A 27,027-nucleotide genomic window follows, 5' to 3' on the forward strand; every position below is an offset into this window, starting at 1 on the left:
AGAGTACATGGGGCAAAGTGAAATTTACCCTTATTTTAATATAAGAGCTTTATAACTTTCTTAACAAATTATAACTTATTAGAGATATTAGTGACCCTGAATGATTTACAATATAAACTACCAACTTTTCATAACAGGGGAGGGTTCATTGTGAATGGTTAGTATCTTTGCTATATATATATAAATATAGAGAGAGAGAGAGAGAGAGAGAGAGAGTTGTCAGAAATTAAATTTCAGCTGCAACCAAGCACTATGGTACATTTGCGAAAACAGCAAAGCCAAAAGCCGAACACTTTATTGGTTGGCCACAAGAAATTGTCCCACGCCAAAGCTTTTTTGAGAAACCATGTACATCAAATTGATTGGGTCTAAAGATGAATATGACATTTCAAGCACAATTCAAGCAAAAGATTGAGAACCAACTACCACTGCTCAAACCTCATTAATGTTTTGAGTTGTTTCAAGTCAAAAGTAGAAGAAAACAGCCTTCACTTAAATTCAATGTCACAACACAGCAATACATGCCAAGGCCGCACACATGGAGAGACAAATCATATGAATCTAAACAGATGGGGTTTGGTTTCAAAGTTCTTTCAGCTAATTGTCAATAATTCTCAACTAAAAAACCAGAGTGTGAATCTATTTAACAGCTAATCAGCTAATCAGAAAAATAAAATATCATGTGTTAAAAATACTAACTTATTATTATATCAGTTTACATGTGGTGAAAAACATAATAACTCAGGCCAAAAATTAACTTGCGAAGTGCAGGGCGATTTTCAACAAAATCGGAGGTAAGGGCTCTGATGGAGATGTATTTCCCACAAATACCTCGGACATGGGCCATAAGCTCAACTTATCTTGGAGGTGGCGGAGGAACATGAGATTTTGCAAAACCCACCCATGCAACAATCCCAACTGCGAGGATTATCCATCCAAATATGTCGTACTTAAGATCAGTGTTCTTCTTCTTCGTGGTCTGAAAGGAAAATAAATACAGTAAAGAAAAAAATTATCAAACACACCAAGCACGCTATCAAACATTTAAGACAACATCAAAAAGAAACTGCAGCACATCATTGGAAACAAAAATATTCTCCCTGCAACTATCTTGCTAATCATCAATTTTGAAATGCAAAAGAGCTTCATAACATTGAAGCGAGAGTCCTTTCTTATCACATGTAGTGTTTTGTAAATGTATTTGTTACAACAGGTAGTGTCTCATTGACGAAATGGAGGAGAGATGTTCCCCATTACAGCTACATTTCTTGGAAAGATATCACCAACTAAACCAAATGCCATGCAAAAATTTCAACTTTATGCTTTCAAGCTTAAAGCCTTAAACACACACAGACACAAACAAACACACAGGTTTTTGCTGAAAGAACAGATATTTCTTATTTCTTGTTCCAATTTCCAAAAGTAGAAAGAACAACACCTTTTAATGCAAAATCAGCAGAGAAGGGTCTCATACACTGGTATGGCATGAACGAATATAATTTGCCAATCCTACATCATCTCTGTGTGTATGTGTGTGTGTATGTGAGACAAGTAAAATCATGGTAACAAGGTGCTGTTCTACAGTGACCTAAGGTAACCATGGTAAGTTGGTGACAAGGCATCACCCTCCGGTTAATTATGATAACAAGGTGAGTTTGGTTAGATGAAAGAAGTGGAATGTGTGGGGAAAAGAAATTTGTGTAAATGAATCAGCAACACCTTTATTTACAGTTTTCCCCTCATAAAGAAGACAGAGAACTAAAAGAAGGACAAGGCTGCCAATAATCTGAAGAAATCACCTTTGCAGTTGAAGAAGTGGAAGGTCCGGTTGCCATAGCCTGCTGAGCAAAACCATGCTTATGTATCTCCATGTGCAATTCAGGAGCCTAGGAAACCAGAAGATATAACCTAATCAATAAATTTTGAAATAGAATAGCATGACAACAAATTTGTTTTGATTTACTGATACAAATATAACATAAAACAGATGACAAATTCCAAATTGCTTCAGCCTTCAGCCATCACCCAACAACTATGAAGCGTGAGTAGTCCGAAAATGTTACCGTACTCATACCAGGTATTGATACTCGTACCGATAGGGCTGCATGCGTATCAGGTACTCAAAATCCGCACCAAGTACTTTTTATACATTCTTTGGCAGTTCGGCACTCCATGGGTACTTCATGGGTACATCGGGAGTATACCAAGCTATGGGACATTGGTGAAGATATGTTTAATTTATTAGAGAGTTCTTATTTACTTGAAATTGCAAATCCTTTACTTGATGTGCCAGAGAAGAAAGATATATTATTCAATGATGAATTTAATGGAAGTGAAAACTAAAATTTCAAATTTTTAAATTTTGCCTAGCTTGCTTTTGGAATGAAACTTTATTTTATAATTTGTCCTATTTAATGGCATTAAAATAGCTTAGACTTTGCTTTGATATTGGTATTGTTGAACTATGATTTCTTTTTTAATTTTGTAATTTCTTCTTTTAGTTTTGGTATTGAACTTTGATTTGTAGATTTGATCTAAAACTATAAAATAAAAAAAATAAATAAATAAATAAATAAATAAAAAATTGACATATCTCGGCTGTACCCGTATTCTATTTTTTCAAAGGTTTTGCCATTTGAGCGTACCCATATCGTACCCACACCAGCATCCATACTTATACGCATACCAGCATCCGTACCCACACCCATGCTTCATAGCCCAACAATGATAATCGGCCAAAAACTATATACTATTTTTTTCATTAGTAGTCAAGCAGTATATAATTGAAACTATCAAGAATCAGTAACCCGTCTTTTCCCCAGCTATCAAAGTTCATAATAGAATTTAGAAAAATATAAGATGGTGCATGCAACCACATAAAATAATTACATTCTTGTTCACAGAGATGAGAGCACACGTGAGCACCCAAACATTTCCTCAAGGTTGGAGAGCTTTGAGGTTAGACAAATCGAGATTAAAATCACATTATATGTGCAGGAGATTTCATGCAAGTACTCTCTTAATAATCAGCATCATACTACAGAAACCATTGTAACCACCACATTAAATAATCAAATTCTTGTCAACAGAGCACACATGAGCACCCAAACTTTTCTTCAAGGTTCGACAGTGTCGTGATTAGGCAAGATTAAAATGGCATTTAGACATTCATAAGCACTTGAACAGAAGTACTTCCATTGATAATCAACAACACTACAGAAACCACTGTTCTTAAAGGCACGTGACTGATTGCCTACAACTACGTCCCTCATAATCAGCATCATAATATTTGATTTACATACTAAAAGATCAATGCAATCAACCCTAATAGAATAAAGTAGAAAACCTCCACTGTAAACACAGCCAGGAGAAGAATGCCACCTACTTTTCCAATTTTATGGCTTCCCCCTCTTCCTCATGGTGAATAAATTGTATCATTTGCACTAAAACTTAAAACAATTAACATGCAATAACATAAACAAACTGCAAGAAATTTGAATAGCACTATAAATATGAAATGTATTGCTTGTTTGTTAAAACCAACTACTTTAGCTGGACTTCCATCACTTTATTTAATGCTAAAATTAGTGTTCCCAACAGAAAAACTATCCTTCCCTCATCATATGTATAGTTTTGAAAAGACCAATTTACAAATAAAATAGATTTCCCCTCAAATAATGGCTGAATGAATCAACAATAATGGTGTAACACATGTTGCACAAGGAATCCTATACATGCAACATACATTGAGCAACTGTAAGGCTTGCCATTAGCAATTAAAAGTATACCAATCATTTGAGGAAACATGGCAAGGAAAAAGGTACAGAAATTTTGCAGAGTACTCACTAAACCTTCATCCTATCTAACAAGCCAAGTCTTGTGTCAATTAGTCATATATAACAATACCAACACAGAACCACTGAAGGGAAGCAGACAAAGCTAAATGGAGAAAACATGAATTTCTTTATTTCATGTCATAGTGAGGGACGCTATCCATCCCAAATATACCCAAAACATTTCCCACTTTGTTAAGCAATTAGAGGTAGTGTAAGCGCATGGTGTATGCAGAATATTGGAAAAGTTGGAAAGTGGTCAATTACAGAAAATCTCTATAGAAAGAAAATTGGGAGAAATTTTTACGGAATTTAACAGTCTCACTCTCATTAATTAGTTTTATCAATCCCCATTTCTCCCTATTTCCAACAAAATCGTACTTTTAATTCAAGTTTTTATATGAAAACAAAATTCCTATAAACCTTCACACAAGCAATAATCCAGTAATCAATCTGCTACAATTTACTTGAAACATTATTTTTTGGAAAATCATAAAATTTTACAATGCTTCAAATTGGGAAGAACACAAAAATATTGTTCTCCCTCTATATTCTATGATGAAACCATAATATCTAACACATGAAAACCAATTTTTTTATGCCAACTACTTATTTGCCTTCATAATGAGCATTGTAACTGTTGTAAAACTCTAGTCAAAATGCTTCACAGTCAATCAGACTTATTATATTTAAATAGGCAACACATGTAATACAGACAAAGAAAATCTTGATTTATAAGACGGATATGGATCAATGATAAGGAGATTATACCTTGGCAGACACTTCTAAGGACTTGCGATAAAGATCATTCTCCGGATCCTACAATACATAAGAAGTCCCAATCACATTTCCAAAACCATACAACAAACTATGAATAGCTACTTACGTAACCTGTACAATAGATGTTATAATTGCCACCAATACATACACACACACACATATATAATAAATATATGAGTTTGCATCAGGTTCTATAACTAAAATTTACCTCATCAACAGCTTGCTGAAAGTACTGGGCTGCCTTATCAAAAGAACCCTTAGCCTCCTCTTGATCAGGGGTCAAAAATGCATTAGAAGTATGAGCATTACCCAAGCACCAGATAGCATCATGCTTTTTCGGATTAACCTTCAAGGCCTCCTCCAGCTTTGAAATGGCATCTACATAATCAGATCATCAATTCCCCAAACCCCAAGGAACTTAAAACCTCCATCCAATTATACCATAAAGTAACAGTCTTCATTAAACTAGAATCATAGTTCAACTTTTTTTTACAATCTGGTTGCTCTTAAATCACCCAATACTATTATCAAAATTTACAAAGTCATCAAACCCCCAAACTGAAAGGCTTTTAAAACCTCCAATTATTATAACATAAAAGATGACAATCTTCATTAAGGCTCCATTTGTTTTGAAGTTTACACAAAAAAATATTTTTCTTGTAAATTGATTTTACATAAAAAATAAATAAATAAATAAAAATTTGTTGTTGTTTTTTTGATGTTTGGTTGATCCGTAAAATAAAAATATTTTATTTTTTAAAAGAAAAATTTTGATTTAATAAAGTGTCGTATTTGAAAAGACTAAATGTGCTGAAAAATCGCAAGAGTAACTTTATAAAAATTGACCTATGGAACTTTTAAAGGTAAGTTATTCATGAGAAAATAATGTAAAAATATTTTCTTTAAAAAATATTTTACCTGCTTTTTGTTAAAACAAACAACACAAACGAGTAAAATATTTTTGACGTCAAAACAACCAGAGCCTAAATCAAAATCATAGTTCAACAAATTTTTTTTTTCCCAAACAGACATTAAAATTTATTCCAATTTACCCAAAAAACACAATTACATGAGAAAAAAAATTACAATTTTGAGTATAAAGTTAGAGTCTTTCTTTCTCTTTTGCCCCTAAACTGAATTATGATTAAACAGAGGGAGAGTAGTACCTTGAATCATCATCTTCGATTCGCTAACATTCTGGAACTGTGATAACTCAAGCATAGCACCTCCCCACCTCGTCAGATTCTGAACAAATTATCAGAAAAAAGCATAAACCAAACAAATCACAGAAGAATCCAAGTCCAATAAAAGCAAATTCATTAAACAGAAATCTATACGGACTTCGGCATCGAGTGGATCTTTGGCGTAGGCGATTTCGGCGGTCTTGCGAGCGTGTTCGAAGAAGAGCATGCGATCGAAATCGTTCCCAAACTCCATGACTACACACACAATGTTGAGGTTTTTCTCGTGTAAATACTCCGCGAACAAGGTTCTAGGGTTTCGACGAGAAAATAAAAGAGAGTGATATAACAAAGTCAAGTAGGCAAGTGAGAGGCGGTCTTTCGAATAGAGAGCAAAAGCAAAAATAAAATAAAACGAACGGGCGGTGACGGGCCCGTTGAGGCGATTTTGATTTTTTTTTTTTTTTTTTAATAAAGGTTGAGACCCCATTTGGGGCCACTCTCTTTGGGGGTCACGCCCTTGACTCCTTTAGTTTTGATTGGTTAATTTTTTTTTTTTTTTCTTCTCATCCAATCCCAACCTCCATGTGTGTGAGGGGTTGTGGGGGTGAGTGTTTTAAGAGGGTCTAAATCAATGTTTTTTTTTTTTTTGATTTTGCACTTGCCCCTTGGCCATTTTTTCAATTTGATTTTCAAATTTTTTTTTTTTTACTTTAACTCTATATTTTAAAATTTTCTCAATTACTTCAAAAATTAATTTATCTTTAAAATTATATAAAAAATTATACATCAATAAACACATGTTATAAAAATATTTTATTATATATACCTCACACTTTTGATAGAAATCAAAATCTTAATATAATTTTTTTTTAATATTATATGGCAGTTACCGTTATATTTTCTTATAAATTTTGACCAAAATTAACTTCCAAAATAAATTGAAATAAAATTTAAAACATAAATGACCAAAATGAGAAAAATAAATTTTAAAGACCAAAGTGATAAAATAATCGGGCATTGTGATGAATGTTTTCGTTTGGCAAGTGTGTTGGGCTTGGATTGGGACTAAAAAAATATAAATAAATTAAATAAGTTAATGATGATGCAGTTCGTCCTGGGTGGATGGGTTGGGCTGGTCCAAGCTCTTCAAGTTCCGATCCAGGCGGATGATTCCACCAAATGACCTGCAAGCAAGTCCAAAGAGGAACGGGGTAGTCCCCTAGTGAACCCTCCGGCAAGCAAATCAGTAGAGGAAGAAGGAAATATAGAGAGAGAGATAGAAATGCTTAACCTTCCTCTTGTCTTCGATTCTTACTTATAGCCTTTGGTAATCATTTCACTGTCCCTTGCGACGTGCCCCCTTCCGCCGAAAGCCTGTGCCGTAGCTTACCTTGTTCAGGGTGAGGGGGCTCTGTTCCGACGGGGAGGTGTTGTCGTAATAAATGTTGTGATGGGCTGCATTAATGGTGATGTGTTGTGGCAATAACTCTGCAGATCTTTGTCTGCTGATGTGGCCTGTGTTTCACCTGCCATGTGCCCGAATGTCATTGGCCCTCCATGCCCAGATGGCCTCCAACTGTTCTGGGCTTTGCCAGCCGGGTTATGCTATGGGTCCCAAGCGATGGGTTTGGGGTTGTTTGCTGTGGGCTGTAAGCCTTATGAGCCTATCCATGTCAGTTAATAAAACATAATAATCACATACAAATTATAATTATTTCATTTTTTTTCTTACAAAAAAAATTAAAAATTCTTTCCAAACAGAACAATTTAGTCATGCTAAATTAGTTAAAAAGGAAAAAAAAAAAAAAAAAAAAGGCAAAAACAGTTATTCCAAAACGAATCCTTAGGCCCTGTTTGGCAATGATTTTTTTTGGCTAAAATAATTACTAATAAAGATAAAATAAGCTAAAATAATTAATAAAACACAATGTCATATCTAAATCATAATTTTTTATTTTTTATCTCATAAACATCAAATCAATTAAAAAAATAATAATAATAATAATGGTGCTCCACGCACTAATTGATATACCAATTAATGTACTAACACAATATATAACATTATCAATTCAAAAACATGAATCCTACCCATTATGCAAATTACAAAAATTTAAAATTGCGTTTGGTAGAGTTTTGTAATTATGATTTGAGAGTATGAGTTGTATTTCGAGTTTGTGAGGTTTGGAATTATGATTTGAGCGTGGAAAATTTGTTTAGTGAGAGTTTTGAAAATAATTTTGAAAAGAGTTTGAATTGAGTAAGGAATATTTGATGTGACATTTGATATTTGATACAAAAAACTTACAACTCATAACTAAATATAAAACTCAAAATTATTTTAAAGCACATAAAAAATTTAAAAAAATTCAGAAAATATTTTTTTCAAATATATAAAAATTAACATATCAATTGCACACAAAAAAAATCACTACTCCAGTCAACCGGCCGGAAGACCGGTTAGGCCAAATTTAAAAAAAAAAATTGAAAAATGCGCTCTGTTTGACAGAATTTTCTGCAGAGTATCCAAACATCATACTCAAACCATCAACCAGAAAACTAGTTTGAAAACACAATCAAACAGAGCCAAAATTCTAAAATTATGTCACTTTATCTGTTAATACATTATTTTTTTTTTAAACTACTATTAATACACTAATTGATATATCAATTAGGACATATGATTTTATTTTAAAAAAAATAATCATCTTTCTAAGTATAATTTTTTAACCAAATTAAAATAATAGAAAAAAAACATCAACTAAAATATTTAACTTCCCAAACCAACAGTGCATGTTTGAGTCTTTTCCACGTATTTGTTGAGAAAATGATTTGGAGCTCGTTTGACATAAAAAGCTAAAAGTTTTTTTTTAGCTAAAATAGTTACCAAATGACAAAATAAATTTTTTAGTTTAATAAGACAAAATATTACAATCAACCTATAATTATTTTTTTTTTTACAAAAGTTAAAAAAAACTACAAATTTATTTCAAATAAAACTTTTTAACTGTAAATTAAAATAATCAAAAATATATATATATATATATATATATATATATATATATATTAAAGAGTCAAAACCACAACCCAAAACAACCCAAGGTTTGGCAACAATGCTATAGACGCAGTGGAGATCCGACCCCATTGACGTGACGCGGCTCTATTGGCTGAAAATATAAAAAAAAATAACAATGCTATAGACGCAGTGGAGATCCGAACCATTGACGTGACGCGGTCCCATTGGCTGAAAATATAAAAAAAAATAATTTTTTTTTCACCCAATCAAAACCTTACACGCACGACCCCAACACCCCCGCTGGGTCGGAGGCATTTTCCCAAGGTTTGGTTCTTAACTTGAATGTTGACTGTTTGTGTGGTGTTATACACGCGCTATATTCGAAATTGGTTGTGTGATTTGTTTTCCTCGTAGGACACACGAAGTGACACGTTGTGCTTACCCCATGGGATGACACGTCACGTCTACAATCGTGGGGGGATTGAGCTAACGGAATTCATCGCAAGTGGCATCGAAAAACAGTAGGCCCACTTGTGGGCTTAAGCCCATCGAATGCTTCCTGACTGGTCGAACTAAGTCGCGGGCCGAAATGTTAATTCCGAATTCTGCCCAATAAGTCACTTTCCACATGCCAACGGCCAAGCCCATAGGCCGATCCACTGGCGCTAAGATTAACTCATATATGTTTTAGGACCAAGTATACTACGAGGTTATTTGGGGTGTCTTAAATAAGTGTATTTTTTATTTTTTTTAACTAAAAAATTGAGAAAAAATTATGAATGTTTAGATTAATTTTTTAACTTTTTACAAAAAAATATATAATAAAAAATTATATGAATAAGTGTATAGGAGAAGTTAGTGAAGTAGTCCATAATGTAGTGGGCTGATTAGGAGATGGGAAATGAACTCCTCCTTTTCGAGCTTGAATTGGACGGTATTGTTCTGCCCTATGGGGGCCTATCACGAGTCTCGTTTTACTAATCGAAACCATTCAATGTGTAGAATTCGTCGAATACTATATGTTTGTAAAAAATCACGTTGATTGGATATCGATAGCTATTTGATTGTGTTAGTTTTTTTGTCAACTGTTAACTGCAACACCATCCATTTTTTATACAAAACTGATTTGATCATATACTTAGCAATATCCGATCAATGTAATTTTTTACAGACATATAGTACTGGACGAGTTCTACATATTGAATGGTTCGGATTATCAAAACGGATCCTTGGTGGGCCCCTACGGGCCCAACATTACCATCAAACTTAGTAAATATATATATGTATTTTTTTTTTTGTTCTTTTTACTGTATTTTCCTTTCACGTCAGTGCCTAGAGTGGTGTAAAATTAGTTTATATTAAAATATTATGTATATTAATTTTTTATATTTTTAATTTGTGAATAGTGATGATTTTTTTTTTTTTACTTTTTGACTTTTTAGATTTTTTTTAAGCACCCCAAACCAGGCCTATACTTTTTTATTTTGACATTTAAAGTTTTTTCTTTTTTTTCTTCTCACTTTAATCCTTCATATTTCAACTTTTTTCCAATTTACTCATAATGTTAACTTATGTTAAAAATTAGAAAAAAAATGACACATTAACAACCACGTGATATAAAAATATTTTATTATATATAATTCACATCTGTAATATAAACTTAAACTTTAATATAATAATATATTTTTCATGTTATATGACAGTTATTATGACATTTTCTATCTAATTTTGAACAAAAATTAACTTTAATAGTAAATTGAGAAAAACTTGAAGCATAAAAGGTCAAAGTGAGAAAAAAATAAATAACAATGCTTGATAGCCCGAATTTTCATAGTCTGAATGGCTCGAATATATCAAAAGGGTGTCGACATCGTTTTGATACATTCGAGCAATTTAGGCCACATGAATTTGAGCTACCAAGAATTTTTCAAAAATAAACTTTAAGGGTCAAAGTGAGAAAGTGGTTAAATATAAAGGGTGCAAAATGTAATTTATTCTAAAATTTATAATATTTTTTACTAGTAAATGTAGTATTGAAATATAATTTAAAGTGGTTGTTTGGGGTGTCCTAAATAAGTGCACTTTTTATCTTTTTGGACTAAAAAGTTGAGAAAAAAATATGAATGTTTGGGTTAATTTTTTGTCTTTTTACGAAAAAATGTGTAATAAATAATGTGTATAGGGGAATAAAGTTGAGTAGGTTGTACGGCTGCCCCGTTGGGGGCAGCGTGTCTTGCACAGCAAATTATTGCCTCCTTCGGGGGCAAAGTGTTTGGACAGTGATCGTCGATCCGTGGAGGCCACCACGGATCCCATTTTAATAATCTGAACCGTTCAATATGTACAACTCATCGAGTATTGTATGTCTGTAAAAAATCACATTGATCGGATATCGATAGCTATGATCAGATTAGTTTTTGTTCAACAGTTAACTATCACACCATCCGTTTTATTTATACAAAACTGATTTGATCATATAATTAACAATATACGATCAACGTGATTTTTTATAGACATATAGTACTCGACGAGTTCTACATATTAACGGTTTGAATTATCAAAACGGAACCCTTAGTAGGCCCCCAAGGGTCCAACATTACCATCAAACTTTGTGGCTTTACATATGTAACCCTTTTTTTTTATCAAAAAAGTGTATGACATGCCTTCCTGTTGGGGCAGTACGACTGACTGTGTAATTCAAACTTTTGTATTACAAAAATGTATAAAATATTTTTTTAATATTTTTTATTTGTGAATAGTAATGACTTTTTGTTTTTTGTGTAACTTTTTGACTTTTTAAATTTTTTGTGACTTGCCAAACCTGGCCTAAAAGTTCCTATCATTTAAAGTCTGTATCACTTAATTTTGAACTTTTCAATTATAATATATTTAATTTTAAATTTTAAATCTTATTCTAAATAAAAATAATTGAAGATACCATTTTCTTTACAAACGGGAAATGCTCCATTTCATAGACAAAATTATCAATTTGATAAAATATAAATTAGTTTGACAAAAATAAATGTCAATAAATTATTTTTAAATTTTTTAAAAATTATTTATACCTATCAAAAATAAAATTATATAAAAATAATAAATCTTTTAATGAATGATGATCATCTAATTTTTTTACCAAATTAGTATGTATTTGGCTGATGATCAAATAATAGATAGTTGTTTTCATTGATATTTTTAGATGGTTATCATATAATAGATTTTTTTTATGGGATTTTTATTGATAAATCTCATTTAGAAGTGTTTTAACCCAAGAAGCCCATGAATGAATTTTTTAACACATTTAGTCCCATGTATGTATAGTTTTATTCCAGAAAGTCATTTTTTTTGATTTACACTATTTTCTTGGACACTTATGCCCTTATATTTAATTTTGATACCCTTATAAATATTTTTTGAACGATTACAATTTTATGATGTGAACATTCATATTTTAAAATTCACATTGGTAGAAATGTAAAATTGGCCCGTGGGCGACCCGAAACTCGCCCGCGAGCCGGGGCGGGCCCGGTCCGTTGACAATGTGAATATTCACATTGACATGTTAACAGTCACATTAATAGGAGTGTAAAATTGGCCCACGTCCCATGGCGGCGCGAAACCCGCCGGCGGCCCATGGGCGGGCCCAATCCGGCCCGTTGGAAATGTGAATATTCACATTGACATGTTAACATTCACATTGATAAGAGTACAAAATTGGCCCGCAGCCCATGGGCTGCCAAAAGCCCCCCGCGGCCCGGGGCGGGCCCGGCCCGGCCCGTTAACAATGCGAATATTCACATTGACATATTAACATTCACATTGATAGGAGTGTAAAATTAGCCCGCGCCCCGTGGCTACCTGAAACCTGCCCACGGCCCGTGGGCGGCCCGGGACGGGCCCGGCCCAGCCTGTTAACAATGTGAATATTCACATTGACATGTTAACATTCGCATTGATAAAAGTATAAAATTGGCCAGCGGCCTAGGGCGGGCCCGACCCAGCCCGTTGACAATGTGAATATTCACATTGACATGTTAACATTCACAGTGATAAGAGTGTAAAATTGGCCCGCAACCCATGGGCGGCCCAAAGCCCGTCCGTAACCCGACCCGTGACATTGTGAATATTCACATTGACATGTTAACATTAACATTGATAGGAGTGTAAAATTTGCTCGCTTCCTGAAGCTTGCCCGCAGCCCGGGGTAGGCCTGGCCCGGCCCGTTAACAATGTGAATATTCACATTAACATGTTAACATGCACATTGATAGGAATGTAAAATTGGCCCGCGGCCCCTGGGCTGCCCGAAGCCTACCCACGGCCCAGGGCAAGCTTGTTTGGGTCCAGGCCTGAGCCGGTGGGTCGAGCCTCGGGTCGGGCCGATGGGCCTGGGCCTAGCCTCAGGTTTGGGTCGGGCTTGGGTAGGCATAGCCATTTTTTTTTAATTCTTTTTAATTTTTTCTACCAAATTTTTGTTATTTTTCACAAAAAAATACACTAGGGCTCGGCACGGGCCGAGCCTCGGATCGAGCCTTGAATGGGCCTTAACTGGGCCGATGGGCTGGGCTGGGCTTCAAAGTGATGGCCTAGGCCCTAGCCTAGGGTCTCGGAGTAGGCTTGAGCTTGGGCCCAAATGAGCCTTTCTCGAGCAGCGAGTGGGCTTTGGGAAACCTACGTTCTTTTTTACTGTTCCATTAAGTCCTATTTGAGGTAAGAAGACCAAAATACCATTTTCATTTACTTATATTCTATTTAGTCCACATTATTTTCTTATGTTTCAATAAGTCCTATGGGAGACATAATTACAAAAATGCCCATAATGTGAATGTTCACATCGTCAATGTGAATGTTCATATCATCAATACGTAGAGGCCCGAGCCGGCCCATATCAAGCCTCATGGGTGTCCGAAAAAATTCGGGCTGGCCCACGGGCCAAAAATTTAGGCCCAGGCCCTAGCCCTGGCACAAAGGTATTCGGGCTTTGGACAGGCCGATGGATCGAACCTCGGGTCGGGTCGGGTCGGTGGGCCTGGGCCTAACCTCAAGCTTAGGTCGGGCTTAGGCGGGCCTCGCTATTTTTTTTAAATCTTTTTAATTTTTTCTACCAAAATTTTATTATTTTTCACAAAAAAAGACATTGCGCCTCGGGCAGCCTGGGCCTCAGACTGAGCCTTGAATAGGCCTTAAGCGGGCTGATGGGCTGGGCCAAGCTTTAAAGTGATGGCCTAGGCCCTAGCCTAGGGTCTCGGACATGCTCGGGCCCGGACCCAAACAAGCTTGTCCCGGGCCGTGAGAGGGCTTCGGGCAGCCCACGGGCCGCGGGCCAAATCTACATTCCTATCAATGTGCATGTTAACATGTCAATGTGAATATTCACATTGTCAACGGGCCGGGCCGGGCCTACCCCGGGCCGCGGGCAAGCTTCGGGCAGCGGGCAAATTTTACACTCCTATCAATGTTAATGTTAACATGTCAATGTGAATATTCACATTGTCACGGGTCGGGCCAAGCCCGCCTCGGGTTGCAGTCGGGCTTCGGGCCGTCCACGGACTGCGGGCCAATTTTACACTCTTATCAATGTGAATGCTAACATGTCAATGTGAATATTCACATTGTCAACGGGTTGGGTCGGGCCCGACCTAGGCCACTAGCCAATTTTATACTCTTATCAATGTGAATGTTCGCATGTCAATGTGAATATTCACATTGTCAACAGGCCGGGCCGGGCCCGCCTCGGGCCGCCCATGGGCCGTGGGCGGGTTTCGGGCAACCACGAGGCGCGGGCTAATTTTACACTCCTATCAATGTGAATGTTAACATTTCAATATGAATATTTACATTGTCAACGGGCCGGGCCGGGCCACCCCGGGCCGCAGGCCAATTTTGTACTCTTATCAATATGAATGTTAACATGTCAATGTGAATATTCACATTGTCAACGAGCCGGACCGTGCCGCACCATGGGCCGCGAGCGAGTTTCACGCCGCCACGGGACGCGAGCCAATTTTACACTCCTATTAATGTGAATGTTAACATGTCAATGTGAATATTCACATTGTTAACGGGCCGGGCCCATCCCAGCCCAACTCGAATTTTTTCGGGCACCCACGAGGATCGACATGGGCCGAGCCCCTACACATTGACGATATGACCATTCATATTAGGGGTATTTTGGTAATTATATCACCCATAGGACTGATTGAAACATAAGAAAATAATATGAACTAAATAGAACATAAGTAGATGAAAAAGGTATTTTGGTCTTCTTATCTCAAATAGGACCTAATGGAATAGTCAAAAAGAATATGGGTTGCATGAAATAAAGCTCTTAGAAAGTGGATTTATCAAAAAAGTTTCCTTTTTTTTTATTAACCTATATTTTTTAATGATTATCATGTAATAGATGGTTATTAGATTTTAATGTGTAATCGACATGTTTAATACATAAAATGTTTTTAGTTTTGAATTTTTCTAATAATAAATTGGTTTAATAATGACATCAAAGTTGTCCCTATGTTTGACTTTTGAAGAAATAGAAACTGATAAAAATAAATATGAAAATTAAAATTTTAATTTTAAAAAATTATTTATACCCTCTCAAAAGATAAAATCATTTTAAAAAATAAGTTATATGATGACTTTGTCCTTGAAATGGATCATTTGCAAATGAAATATCTTTTATTATCCTTATTTTGAACAATATTCAAAATTCATAGATCAAATATATTACAATTAAAAAATGTTAGGGACTAAAGTAATATAAAACTCAAACTATATGAATTGTTAGTATAATTCACCATATCTTTTAGTTTTTTATACATATGATAATTTACATGTCAATCCTATATATGACAGACTTAAATATTTATAAGTTCTGGATACTTTTTTAATGCACTAATAAATTTTAAAATATTTATTTTGCTCAAATACTTTTTGGGATATTGATAAATAAAAAAAAAAGAGTCGAATTTATAAGTGCATAAGATTAGTCGAATTTATAAGTGCATAAGTTTAATCAATAAGACTTACAGATAAGTTTCAAAAAAAAATTATGGGAGGGACTCATATGCCAGTGACCTAGTCCATGCTCGTGATGTAACAACCCATACTCATGTTATAGTCATGTTCATATTCATTTACATAGCTTTGCCTTGTTAAGTTTGCATGCATGAATCTTGTCTTGCTTTGTGTTTATGTGTTATGTCTAAGTGTTACTTGCATGCCTTGTCCTTTCCCTCCTATGTTAAGCCTAGGTTATGTCAAGCTTAGATCATCCCAAGCCGAGGTCATCTTGAGTTGTCTTGGAACCCCTTTGCTGGACCTTCACCTTTGACCTGACATATTGGCCGAGATGTCATTATCTAGGCCGAGGTATTCATCACCAAGGCCGAGATATGTATTATCTAGGCTGAGATGTTACCTTTGCATCCAAGTGACTTTGTCCTGGAGTGGTATGACCTAGACCGAGGTGTGGCACATCTAGGCCAAGGTGTGCCACAACTTAGTCAAGTGTTGTCCTTCCTAGCCGAGGTCATTGTCACCTTAGTTGCCGGAGTCATGTTGTTAGCCGATGTCATCACTTGCCGAAGTACCTTGCCGGGTAGTTTGTTAGATACACTTTGTCATAGTCTTATCTTGTTAATCTATCACTTTTTTGAAGAGAGCCAACCAGCCGTTGCCACGTGTCCGAGCTGTGTGTTAAGTCAGCCGGCAAAGGGAGAAACCCATCATTTTCTATATTTGTTTTGAAGAGGAGAGAGAAGCTCTAGGAGAGGGAGAAGAGTTCTTGAGGGAGAGTAGATTTCCAAGCTTGATTCCTTGAGATCGAACCGTTAGATCCGTGTTCTAAGGTTAGATCTGTAATCTGCTCTTATCGTTCTTTATGTTTATGTTATTGTATTGCATGATTGAATATGATTTGTAATCCATGCATCGCTTTAAAGTTCGGTTTTAGAAAGAGAAAATAGTATTCATGTGTTCATCAAGAAAAGTCATGTTTTGATCCGAAAGTTCATGCCAAGATTCATGTTTTTGTGTTTGTTTTCATATCATTTTCAAGTATGGGTACCCAGGTCCATGTTTTCGAACTCATAGCATGAAATCTCAGATTTTGTAATAAAGAAGTTATGATTTTAGCATTCATGTTCTTCATGATCTTCATGTTCATGTTCTTCCTGTCCTTCACGGGTGGAAACCCAGATCTCCAGACCTCACTTCCCGAAGTGTAGTCGCCGAGATCACTCTCACCTAGACCTCACACCTAGGCCAAGCATCGTATCTCACCTTGGCCTACCTTGCATGATCACTTACACCTTTAGTTGTCTTGTGCGCACCTCGGCATGCAGCCGCACGCCGAAGCCTATGTAGCCACACCTCGGCCAGGAGGTGTGGGACCTCGGCAAAAACCTGGTTGGTACCCAGCATGTCTTCCTGACAAGTAAAACAGTGTTTTGACTACCAGCATGTTTTCCGAGATCATTTGCATGTATGTAAGACTTGTTTCGAGATGTATGTTCAGTAGATTTTGCCATGTGTTTGTAGGACTTGGACCCTTGCCTTGAGCCCGACGTCCCAAGAACTATGTGAGTGGTATTTTAAATAAAGCTATGTTATAAGGTTTTGATAAAGCTTTGCCTTGTTTTGATAAAAGTATTTGTTAAGCATGAATGATATCCCTATTTTATGTATCAAGTATAAGCTTTGTTTTGGATGACATTTTTGGAACCGTCCTTTCGTGTTAGGGGACGTTAAGCCTAAGTAACACCATCCTTTCGTGTTAGGGGACGTTAAGCCTAGGTAACATAGTCCGTACGTGCCAGGGGACTTTAAGCATTTGTGGCACTAGTCCGTACGTGCCAGGGGACTTTAAGCATTTGTGGAACAAGTCCTTCCGTGCTAGGGGACTTTAAGCCTATGTAGCATAGTCCTTCCGTGCTAGGGGACTTTAAGCCTAGGTAGCACCGTCCTTTCATGCTAGGGGACATTAAGCCTAAGTAGCACCCTTGTTAAGATATCGGCCACCGACGGACTATGAACGGGTGTGCTCGATGCCGAGGTTATGCTTTTGTTTTGTCGAAATGTTATCACCCCATATTTAAGATTAACGTATGTTAAGTAAGTAAGTAAGTAAGTTTTGAAAGACCAAGGTTCGATTGATGTTTTATTTCAAGCCAAGCTAAGTTATGTTATGTATGGTTTTGACAAAGATATACTATGTATGTTTTGCAAAGATCTCGGGTATCATTCATTTAACCCCTTTATTACTGGTACCATTCACTGAGTATCCAAGCTCACCCTCCCTATGTATGTATGTAGGTAACAAGGAAGAAGTCGGCTACGCTGAGATGTGTGTTTTGCAAGATGTTTTGGATGCTTGTTATGTCGGCAATAATTATGTCGGCAATCCTGAAGATTATGTTTCTTGACTTGTATTTCATGTACTTTATTCATGCCGGCTTGAGAAGCCTCTTACCAAGATGTAGTATGTATTTTTGTACTTCATTTCTATTTGTATTCAAGTTGTAAAGCTATGTAAAGTTGTATGCCATTCCATTGACTTATGCATAGCTCTTATGGACTGCTTAGCTTGAAATTTATTGCTTCCGCATTTGTAAGCCCCATATGTATACTTTGATTGTGTGTGGATTTTTGAAAGTTGGCCTTCGGTAATCACGAATTACTGGCCATCATGGCACCATTCTACTAGGGGCAGAATGGGGCCGTGACACGTGACCATGTCCATGCCCATGCCCATGCCCATGCCCAATACAGGATTGGTTCACATGGACTTAGGTTGGACCATATGCCATCCAACTACTATAATTCTTATATTCATGTCTCGTTTAGTAATCTTTTGTTTTAGTCAAAAAGTAACTATAAGTTGTTACATCATTTTTTTTTATTTTTTTGTATATCTTTTCGTAAAAAATCAAAAAATTACTAAAATAACTTATTCCCAAACAAAGTATAAACAAATAAGTGGAGCATAATAATAAGGAAAATTTGACTATAAACCCTTCTTACCTTCTTTTTATTGTTAAAAGGACCAAGAAAAAAATTGTACTTTTAAAACCCCCTTATAATTATAAAGTCTTGTATAAAGGACAAAATTTATTATTTAAATATTTTATCAGACTATTATACCCTCAACTAAATCTTTCCTAATCACCATCTCAATCTCTCAAGTTTCGTCTAATACAACTATTGCTTATACATAGACGATGACGCCATGGCTAGGGTTTCAGAGTAAATCTCCCCTCATTCTTTCACGGTTGATCCACCACCACTTCCGCCGCTAGCCTCCCATTCTTCTACTCTCGTCGTTGCTCGCCTCCCTACTGTCCTAAAGGAGATTCGATTCCGGTATCGTCCCCATCATCTCCCTCTCTCTCTCTCTCTCTTCTTCATTTCGATGCCATTGATGATCATAGATGTAGTTTTTGGGCTCTCTCAGAACTTGAGCAACACCGTTTCAACAATGTCGAAGTAGAGAGATGACAGATTGTTGATGAAGATCTAGAACCGTGGGACAGAGGCACGTAAGTCTTTGACGAGGTCTGAACTATCTCCGATTCAATGAGATCTGAACCATATCCAATTGGGCTAGAACTCTTAAGAATAAAAACACCATCGCTCTGTACAGTGTATAGAAAAACGAAGAACGTAACACATTGAATTTCATTACTGAAGTGTGTACTTCTGGTAATTTGAGGGAGTACCAAAAGAAACACAAATATCGATTTTTTAATTTGTAGCAGTAAAAGCAAGAACAATGAATCAAAGAAGAACTTCAAGTTTAGTAAAGTCCTGTTCAAAGAGAGAGAAAGAGAGATTGATTGTTGTTTGTAATTGTTTTTTTTTTATTATTATTATGTGTTAATAGATCTAAGAGTAAAATTTAACTCTGATTTGTTCATTTAGTACGTATTTTATTTTTTGTAATAGTAAAATTTTATTCTAGTTAAAAATATGTTGATTTGCTCAACGATATAAAATTTTATTCTGATCCAGAATAAACGTTACTCTAATTCAGAGTAAAATTGTACTTTACTCTAATTCAGAGTAAAATTGTACTTTTAGAGTAAAATTTTACTTTGAATCAAAGTAAAGTTTACTCTGAAATACACTATGAGGATGGCTTAATAAGAGAGCTAATAGATATGAGGGTAATATAGTAAAAGAAACAAGTTTTAAAATATTAGTGGGTTTTAAAAATACTTATATAATTATTGTCTTTTTGAAAGACAAATTAAATCTATCACCAAATCTCCCTAATAATAAACTATTAAAACTTTATTTGCAGACTTAAATAAATATAAAAAACATATTCAAGTTTTACTTTGTTTAAACGTAACGAACAGTTATTAAATAAACTTTTAACAAATAGAATGACAATTCTTTTGATGTTAATCACACACCATAATGGTCACATGACAACGTGGCTCGCCAACTACATATAAAATAAAATCATAGAGAGAACCAATAATAGAAACATTATTATAATTTATAAGTGAAAATTATTCAAAAGCTATCGTCTTCATCTTAGGGAACAACATAGCTAGACCCATTATCTCACAAGTTTCACACATATATATTTTTTCCCTTAATCAAACACAAGTTGGATAATTAGAGTTGTAGAATTCATCTACCTAGAACATTGGATATGGACATATTAACTCCCCAGAAAGATAGCTGGCAATTAAATTTTGAATTGAGAAAACTTATATTTTGACAATATATTGATATTACAATATTATCCTTGGATGCATGATCATTTATTTATTTATTTTCAAAATTAAAAGATCACTAAAATACTCTTCTGTTTCTACAGAAATTAATGCGTATTTTTTTTTTTTTTTATAGACGTTTATTACAATAACTACGGTTTAGAAAAATTACATTTTATCAATGCATTTTATTATTATTTTTTATTTTATTTTTTCATGCTTTTATACAATTAAATACCATATGTATATTCATTGTCTTAAAAGTGATATAATTGTCACCGGATGTATTTCATTGTTTTATTTTTATTTTTTATGTGTATTTATACAACAAATACTATGTATATGTAGGATCTAGGGTTGTTCGCAGTTCGATTGTGGCCAAAAAATCTCTAATCCGTCACCCGTCTGCCGGATTGGCAAATTGAAAAAAATAATATACATCCACCCACCGGATTAACGGATGCGGATTGAACGGATTGACGCGAATTGGTTTGGCAGTTTAAACTTTTACAAATTTTGAACATAATATAACTTGTCAACATTTTTTTTTATAACAATCCAACTCAACATAACCAAAAGATTATCAAGTAAATTGTCAAATACCAATAATAAATTTGTATAAAAAAATCATGCATTATCAAAACTATTTCATTACTTTTTTTATTCAAAAACTATTTAATTTGATTTTTTTTAAATGATAAAATTAAACCTTATATTTTTCACATAAAAATACCAAATATCAACACTTGTCATTTAATACAAGGATTTTTAAATTGAAAACACAATAGAATAAAATACAAACAGAATATCTAAACAAATTGAAAATATAAAATCTTACACAACCACTACAACAAAATTGAATTTTTATGACTTACAATGCATGCCGTAAAAGCTTTTTAACGGCATATACACAAATGTCGTTATATGACATGCCGTGAAAAATTAAGTATCATTTATGGTATATAGGTAAAGTAGTAAAAAGTAATAAATTAAATATCAATGACATACTTTGTATGTCGTATATAATTTTTTACGACATTTTTGTCATGCCATAAATCATCATACTTTCTATGGCATTTGCATGCCGTAGAAGGTTATTTTTAATATATTTATGACATATTTTGTATGCCGTATATGATATTTTACGACATTTTCTTGCATGTCATAAATCATCTCACTTTTCACAATATAATTTTGTATGCCATAGAATGTAATATTTAATATATTTATGACATACTTTGTATGTCGTATATAATCTTTTACGGCATTTTGTTACATGTTATAAATCATTACACTCTTCATGACATAGTTTTATATGCCGTAAAAAGTTATTTTTAATATATAATATATATACAGGAATATAACCTTGCCTAACAGTACGTAGATAGTAGCTTATAAAATGTAGCCTGTTAACAAACCAAGCAGAAGCAACAACTATGAAGTAAGCAAAAAATTCTAATATTCATACACCAAACAACCTGCATACTAATTTTCATCGTCTATCATATCAAGCTGATAACAACTTCAAAGATACAAATCAAAAAAAGAATCCAAATCATAAGTTTCATTTATCAACATGATGTACACTATGAAAGATGGCAAATTTTTGCCATCTGATTATGCATTTATCCAGAGTTTTAAATCACATGATCTACACTATGAAAGAATTGTCCAAGTTTTGGGATCCAAATAGTGCCCAGTGATGATTATGATCACCATTCTTCACAGCTGTTGGCAATGCAACACTCATCACTTAGTTGTAATAATCAGCTTTCTTGTTTATTAGACACCATGGTGTCAACATCTCAAGTCTCAGTCACTGAATTATTATCATCATCATCACCATCTTCACTTGCTGCAGATAACACAACAACAAGCCATTTTGAGACCACCATATCTCCACCATTTATAGACTTACTTGGATTGGAGCTACTTGAACTACTTGGAAAAAAATAGAGAGATTTCAAAACTAGAAGGAAAAGATTTGGGTGCAAAAATGTATGACATATCATTAGAGGTGAAGAGAAAGAATAGTTGTTCATGAAATGGTGACAGAGAATCAGTTAGTATCATTTCCTTGTAATCTTAATTACCTTTGTAACCATTCTGGCCTGAAATCATTTTCAAAGCTGAGACTGATAAAGAAGTGCCATAGTTTATTCTCTCAATAATGCTGAAAGCATGGGAAAGTTTGCACAGAAAAATCAATGTCTACGCCCATTGGGTCTTGCTTTTAGAAGAAGAAAAGGCCAACAAAGTTAGAATTTCAATATACACATTATTTATACATTTTTTATTGTTATTTACAAGCCAAAGGGTTGGTATTGGCATTTTCTTTGTTATATTTATCTTCTTTAGAGTGTTTATTTAATCTGAATAAGAATAGAGGGATAACTAATCCTTAAAATAATATATGATAATTCTAAGATTAAATTTGTTTGATAGGAATATATATTATTCAATGTTTAAGTTAGGATGAGGTAAATACTGGGATAAGCTATAGGGCCAACCATTTCTGACCATTAGATGGTGTGTGGGTGTGCCGAATTTTATTTTTCTCCTTCTAACTAGTCATAGGATATGACATTAGTCATATCCTCCATTAGTTGGATGGTTGGTTAGATCCAATTTAGGGTAGCCAAAAGTTAGAATATGATATTGTAGCTATTTGGATAAGGCATAATTGAAACAACTCAACTGTTAATTTAGTTGTAAAAAAACCTGAAATACTATGCACATCACTTCTATCATTGAACCACATAATCCACTGAAAATAATGCATGAACATTAAGTCATGACAGCAACTGTAACCAGCAAAACCTCTGCCCTGATTCAAAGTGAAAGCAAATCCTATGACTAGATGCCATATTTTGGTGATGAAATGTTAAACTAGCATAAGCCATGTTTTTGTGAAAAGGCAGAGCAAGCACAAGCCCCAAAACCCAAAGCTTTGATTCATAACAACATGCAACAGCAAGTAGTAACAGTAACCAGCCCCGACAGAAAGGAATGAATGTAGTTTTACGTTACCAGTTGAAAGAAATAAATGATAGTGTCGAAAATACCTTTATATCAGATATCATCCAATCAAAATCCAAACCAACTGTTTTTGGATCATAGTAGCGGTATTCAGACCAAGGAACTCTAGCATCATTGAAAATATTCTTGTGGTTACCTAGAAAATTGATCTTTATTTTAAATTATTAGACCTTAAGACAAATTTTACCAATTAGACTGACAATACTCACCCCAAGTTGGGGATGATATTACAACTTTTGCCCTAGGGAGATATCTTTCAATGAGACAACAAGTCGAAGAGAACCAGTTCCTAAAAGACCTTGAACAGTAGCAACCTGCAGAATTTTTTGGTTTAGAAAAATGATTAGTTAAAAAGGCCCCTCGACTACGTTAGAGAAATTTTAAAATCATGCATACCCTTTGCTGTTCAATTACTGGGTTATCTGGGTCATAGGCATTATTGATCATACTAATGCTAATGTCCAGCAAAACACCAATGTCAAGCTACATGGAATAAATTGATTTTTTTTTTGTTTTCTTGCATTTCTTCTTCTACATGAAGACTGTTGTTTTGTCCTTATAGATATCCATAAAACAATGAAGTAATAGAGTCTGATATGATCCAATCAATACTCTGAAATATAACCAAGCATTCCCTATAATTACCATTTTTTGTCCTCGATTCATTTTTTTTCCCCCTTCTATCTCACTTAAAAAAAAAAAAAAAAAAAGATGTTCAGGTATTCATAAATTTTGACCTATAAGCTAAACATTTAATTTTATTAGCTTCAACCTATTTACTTTGTTTGAACAATCCACATTATGATATATAAAAGACTATAACACAATTACTTCTCTAGAACTTGTTAATCCCATTAATCGCTTATGTCTAACAATTTTAGAGTAGAAGAGATGATATATGTAAATGGCATGGAGTACCTGATACAGCAGCATTCTCTTGAGTGCTAGAGGAAAGTTCTCCATCAATTCCACTATCTTTTTGCCCTCTCTGTAACTAGCCACTGTTTCCAAATGATGCACAACAAGTATGATTACTAATTCCAGAATAAAGAACAGATTACTAAAGAAATTTAAAACCAAAATATTCAAGAAAAAATATTGATATATAGGGAAATGGAAATTTAGACAGATATGACAAAAAACTAGGAGTGTTTACCTCATCAACATCCAGTATACTTGCCAGCAAAGGAATACCCTTGGATTTTGCCCACATACGTGCACCTTCACCAACCAAGAAGCTAGGAAACACAAAAAAATGCCTCATAAGAAAACAAAAAACTGAGGGAGAACAACAAATGGCATGCCCTAGTGAGATGCACTAACTCCTCACCAAGGATCAGCAGTGTAGCCAAGAAAAAGAGGAGTTAGTGCATCTCACTAGGGCATGCCATTTGTTGAAGTAAGAACCTAATTTATCAGAAGCTTGGAATGGACTCCTCAATAAATCATTTCTTTCAAATTTTGAATTAAAGACCAAATCACTGTAACTAATTTCACCCGTTACCCTTCATGGTTTCACTTTATTTGAGTTTTACAAGCACTAAATATGTATAGAAGGCAGATTCATATTCACTATACACACATAATATGCATTACATAACATCTCTAAAGAAATAATGTTTCATACTCATAATTTCCAATGAAAAATCCCTAACTCCTAACTCATGGACATGATATACAATATGAAATATAAACTGAGATGCAAAAGAAATAAATAATAAGTACTGTGACAATGCTGCCAGAAAGAGGTAATTTGCATATCAAAATTCAAAGATAAACACAGCCATAATTACTAACAACGAAGATGGACTAAACATGCTCTAATAGAAATCCATATAACTTCTTCCATAAGATCTCTATTCTCTCATTGGTCCCAATTCCATCTGCAACCAAGTCATCCAACCATTAATTAAACCTTTCAAGCTGCCTAAGGAAACTTGCAATTTCAAAGTCTAGATAAAGGGAGTATGATCTTATGTAGTTTGATGAGAACCTGCATTGCTTTGTGGTTAACATTGTGACCTTGCGAATCTTAGGAATGTTCTGATCAGAGATAACGAGCAAATCTGAGAAAATCACCATAAATCAGGATCAAATCAGAGAAAAACAAAATTCATGATGAGTAAGAACAAGAAAAACAACTCTCACATCAAGTATACATGATTTAAGCTCTAATCATAGAAAAACTCGAAACTAGGGTTTCGATTTCCAAAATTTCAATCAACGAAGAAGAGAGAATAGATATAGAAATTACCTTGAGAATACGAAGGTCGAGACTTCGCAAGTGTCTTCAATGGGGGAAAGATCGAGAGAGAGAGCAAGGATCGCTAAGAGAAAGAATGAACCTGAATCTAAAGAGAGAGAGACCCAATCGCCGACAGAAACGAAGATGGAGCACTGTCTAAATAATCGATTTGTTGTGTTTGTTGTATATGAGAGAGGAGACTAACTAACTATCAATGTGCCTAAATAGAGTGGGTATACAATACAGAGACCTCGACCTTGACCTCTTCGACTGTATCTCCATTCTTAACATCCTCTTCTTCTTCTTCAGCTTCTAGGTCGACGTTAAATCAGGGAGGAGATTGTAGAGAGGTTGAATCACTAAATTCTTTTAATTTTCCAAAAAAATCACTAAATTCAAAGAAATATAAAATTTAATATATTTTCATATATATTATATTTCATTGTATTTTTTTTTATAAATATTTTACTTTTTATTCATATTAGGCACATTTTAAAAGTAAAAAAAAAATTAATTATTAAAAGAAGGAAAAATATCAAATCAAGATAATTTTTTGAAAAAAATAATTACAAATCAGTGAGAAGTAATATAAATATTAATAATTAAAATTATAAACTTTTTCATGAACATGTAATTTTTTTTTCCTAAAATCCCATTGGGTGCAATTATCCCTTAAAAGAATACACTAAATTATAAAATAATATAAAATTTATTTTTTACATTGCCCTCAATTAGGAAAATTTAATGTGAGAAGCTTGATTGAAATTGTTAGCTTTTTAAAATTAAAAGCGAATAATCGGATTGAAATTTTTTTTAATAAAAGTTTTCACGACAGGCTAATGTATGCCGTATAAAGTTATAATATTTTACAACATGAAATATATGTCGTCTTAAGTGCAAATATTTTACGACATATTTTTAGATGCTGTGAAAATATACATTTTTTACGGCATACTTTTGCATGCCATAAAAAAAATCAGATTGAATTTTATTTTTTTTAAGAAGTTTTCACGACATGTTAATGCATGCCGTGCAAAGTTATAATATTTTACAATATGAAATCTATATCGTCCTAAGTACAAATATTTTATGACATATTTTTTAAGTCGTGAAAATATATGTTTTTTACAGCATAATTATGTATGTCATAAATATATGAATTAACGACATATATGGTATATATGTCGTTATTGAAAAACCATTAACGGCT

The 27,027-nt window shown here is 34.2% G+C and overlaps 1 protein-coding gene and 1 long non-coding RNA gene across 14 annotated transcripts; both read right to left on the reverse strand.

The window, feature by feature from the left end:
- Positions 1–575: 575 nt before the first annotated feature.
- On the reverse strand, positions 576–6,226 carry LOC114298963 (mitochondrial import receptor subunit TOM20). The gene is made up of 6 exons (XM_028243616.2): positions 5,955–6,226; positions 5,780–5,858; positions 4,822–4,991; positions 4,605–4,652; positions 1,800–1,886; positions 576–979 (listed from the first exon to the last, which is right to left on the reverse strand). Exons 1-6 carry the CDS (start codon positions 6,048–6,050, stop codon positions 857–859), a joined length of 603 nt encoding a protein of 200 aa, XP_028099417.2. The 5' UTR covers positions 6,051–6,226; the 3' UTR covers positions 576–856.
- Positions 6,227–19,371: 13,145 nt separating this feature from the next.
- Positions 19,372–26,224, reverse strand: LOC114307735 (uncharacterized). Of its 13 annotated transcripts, none has more exons than XR_014328479.1 (8): positions 25,827–26,224; positions 25,566–25,638; positions 24,729–24,810; positions 24,491–24,573; positions 23,782–23,886; positions 23,599–23,677; positions 22,627–22,706; positions 22,080–22,471 (listed from the first exon to the last, which is right to left on the reverse strand). It is a non-coding gene; the product is annotated as an uncharacterized LOC114307735 (long non-coding RNA). The 13 variants fall into 13 exon arrangements; XR_014328474.1 differs by having other exon boundaries at positions 22,080–22,388; positions 23,599–23,708; XR_014328472.1 differs by having other exon boundaries at positions 23,599–23,708.
- Between the last annotated feature and the right edge of the window lie 803 nt (positions 26,225–27,027).

Source organism: Camellia sinensis, chromosome 4 (assembly GCF_055761805.1).
Source record: "Camellia sinensis isolate YWXY chromosome 4, ASM5576180v1, whole genome shotgun sequence".
NCBI classification, from domain to species: domain Eukaryota; kingdom Viridiplantae; phylum Streptophyta; class Magnoliopsida; order Ericales; family Theaceae; genus Camellia; species Camellia sinensis.

Coding starts and splice junctions, on each gene's coding strand:
- LOC114298963 (XM_028243616.2), bottom strand. CDS start 6,050: ATGGAGTTTGGGAACGATTTCGATCGCATGCTCTTCTTCGAACACGCT. Junction 5,859..5,954: donor AAGATCCACTCGATGCCGAA/GTCCGTATAGAT, acceptor TAATTTGTTCAG/AATCTGACGAGGTGGGGAGG. Junction 4,653..4,821: donor TTCAGCAAGCTGTTGATGAG/GTAAATTTTAGT, acceptor TATGTATTGTAG/GATCCGGAGAATGATCTTTA.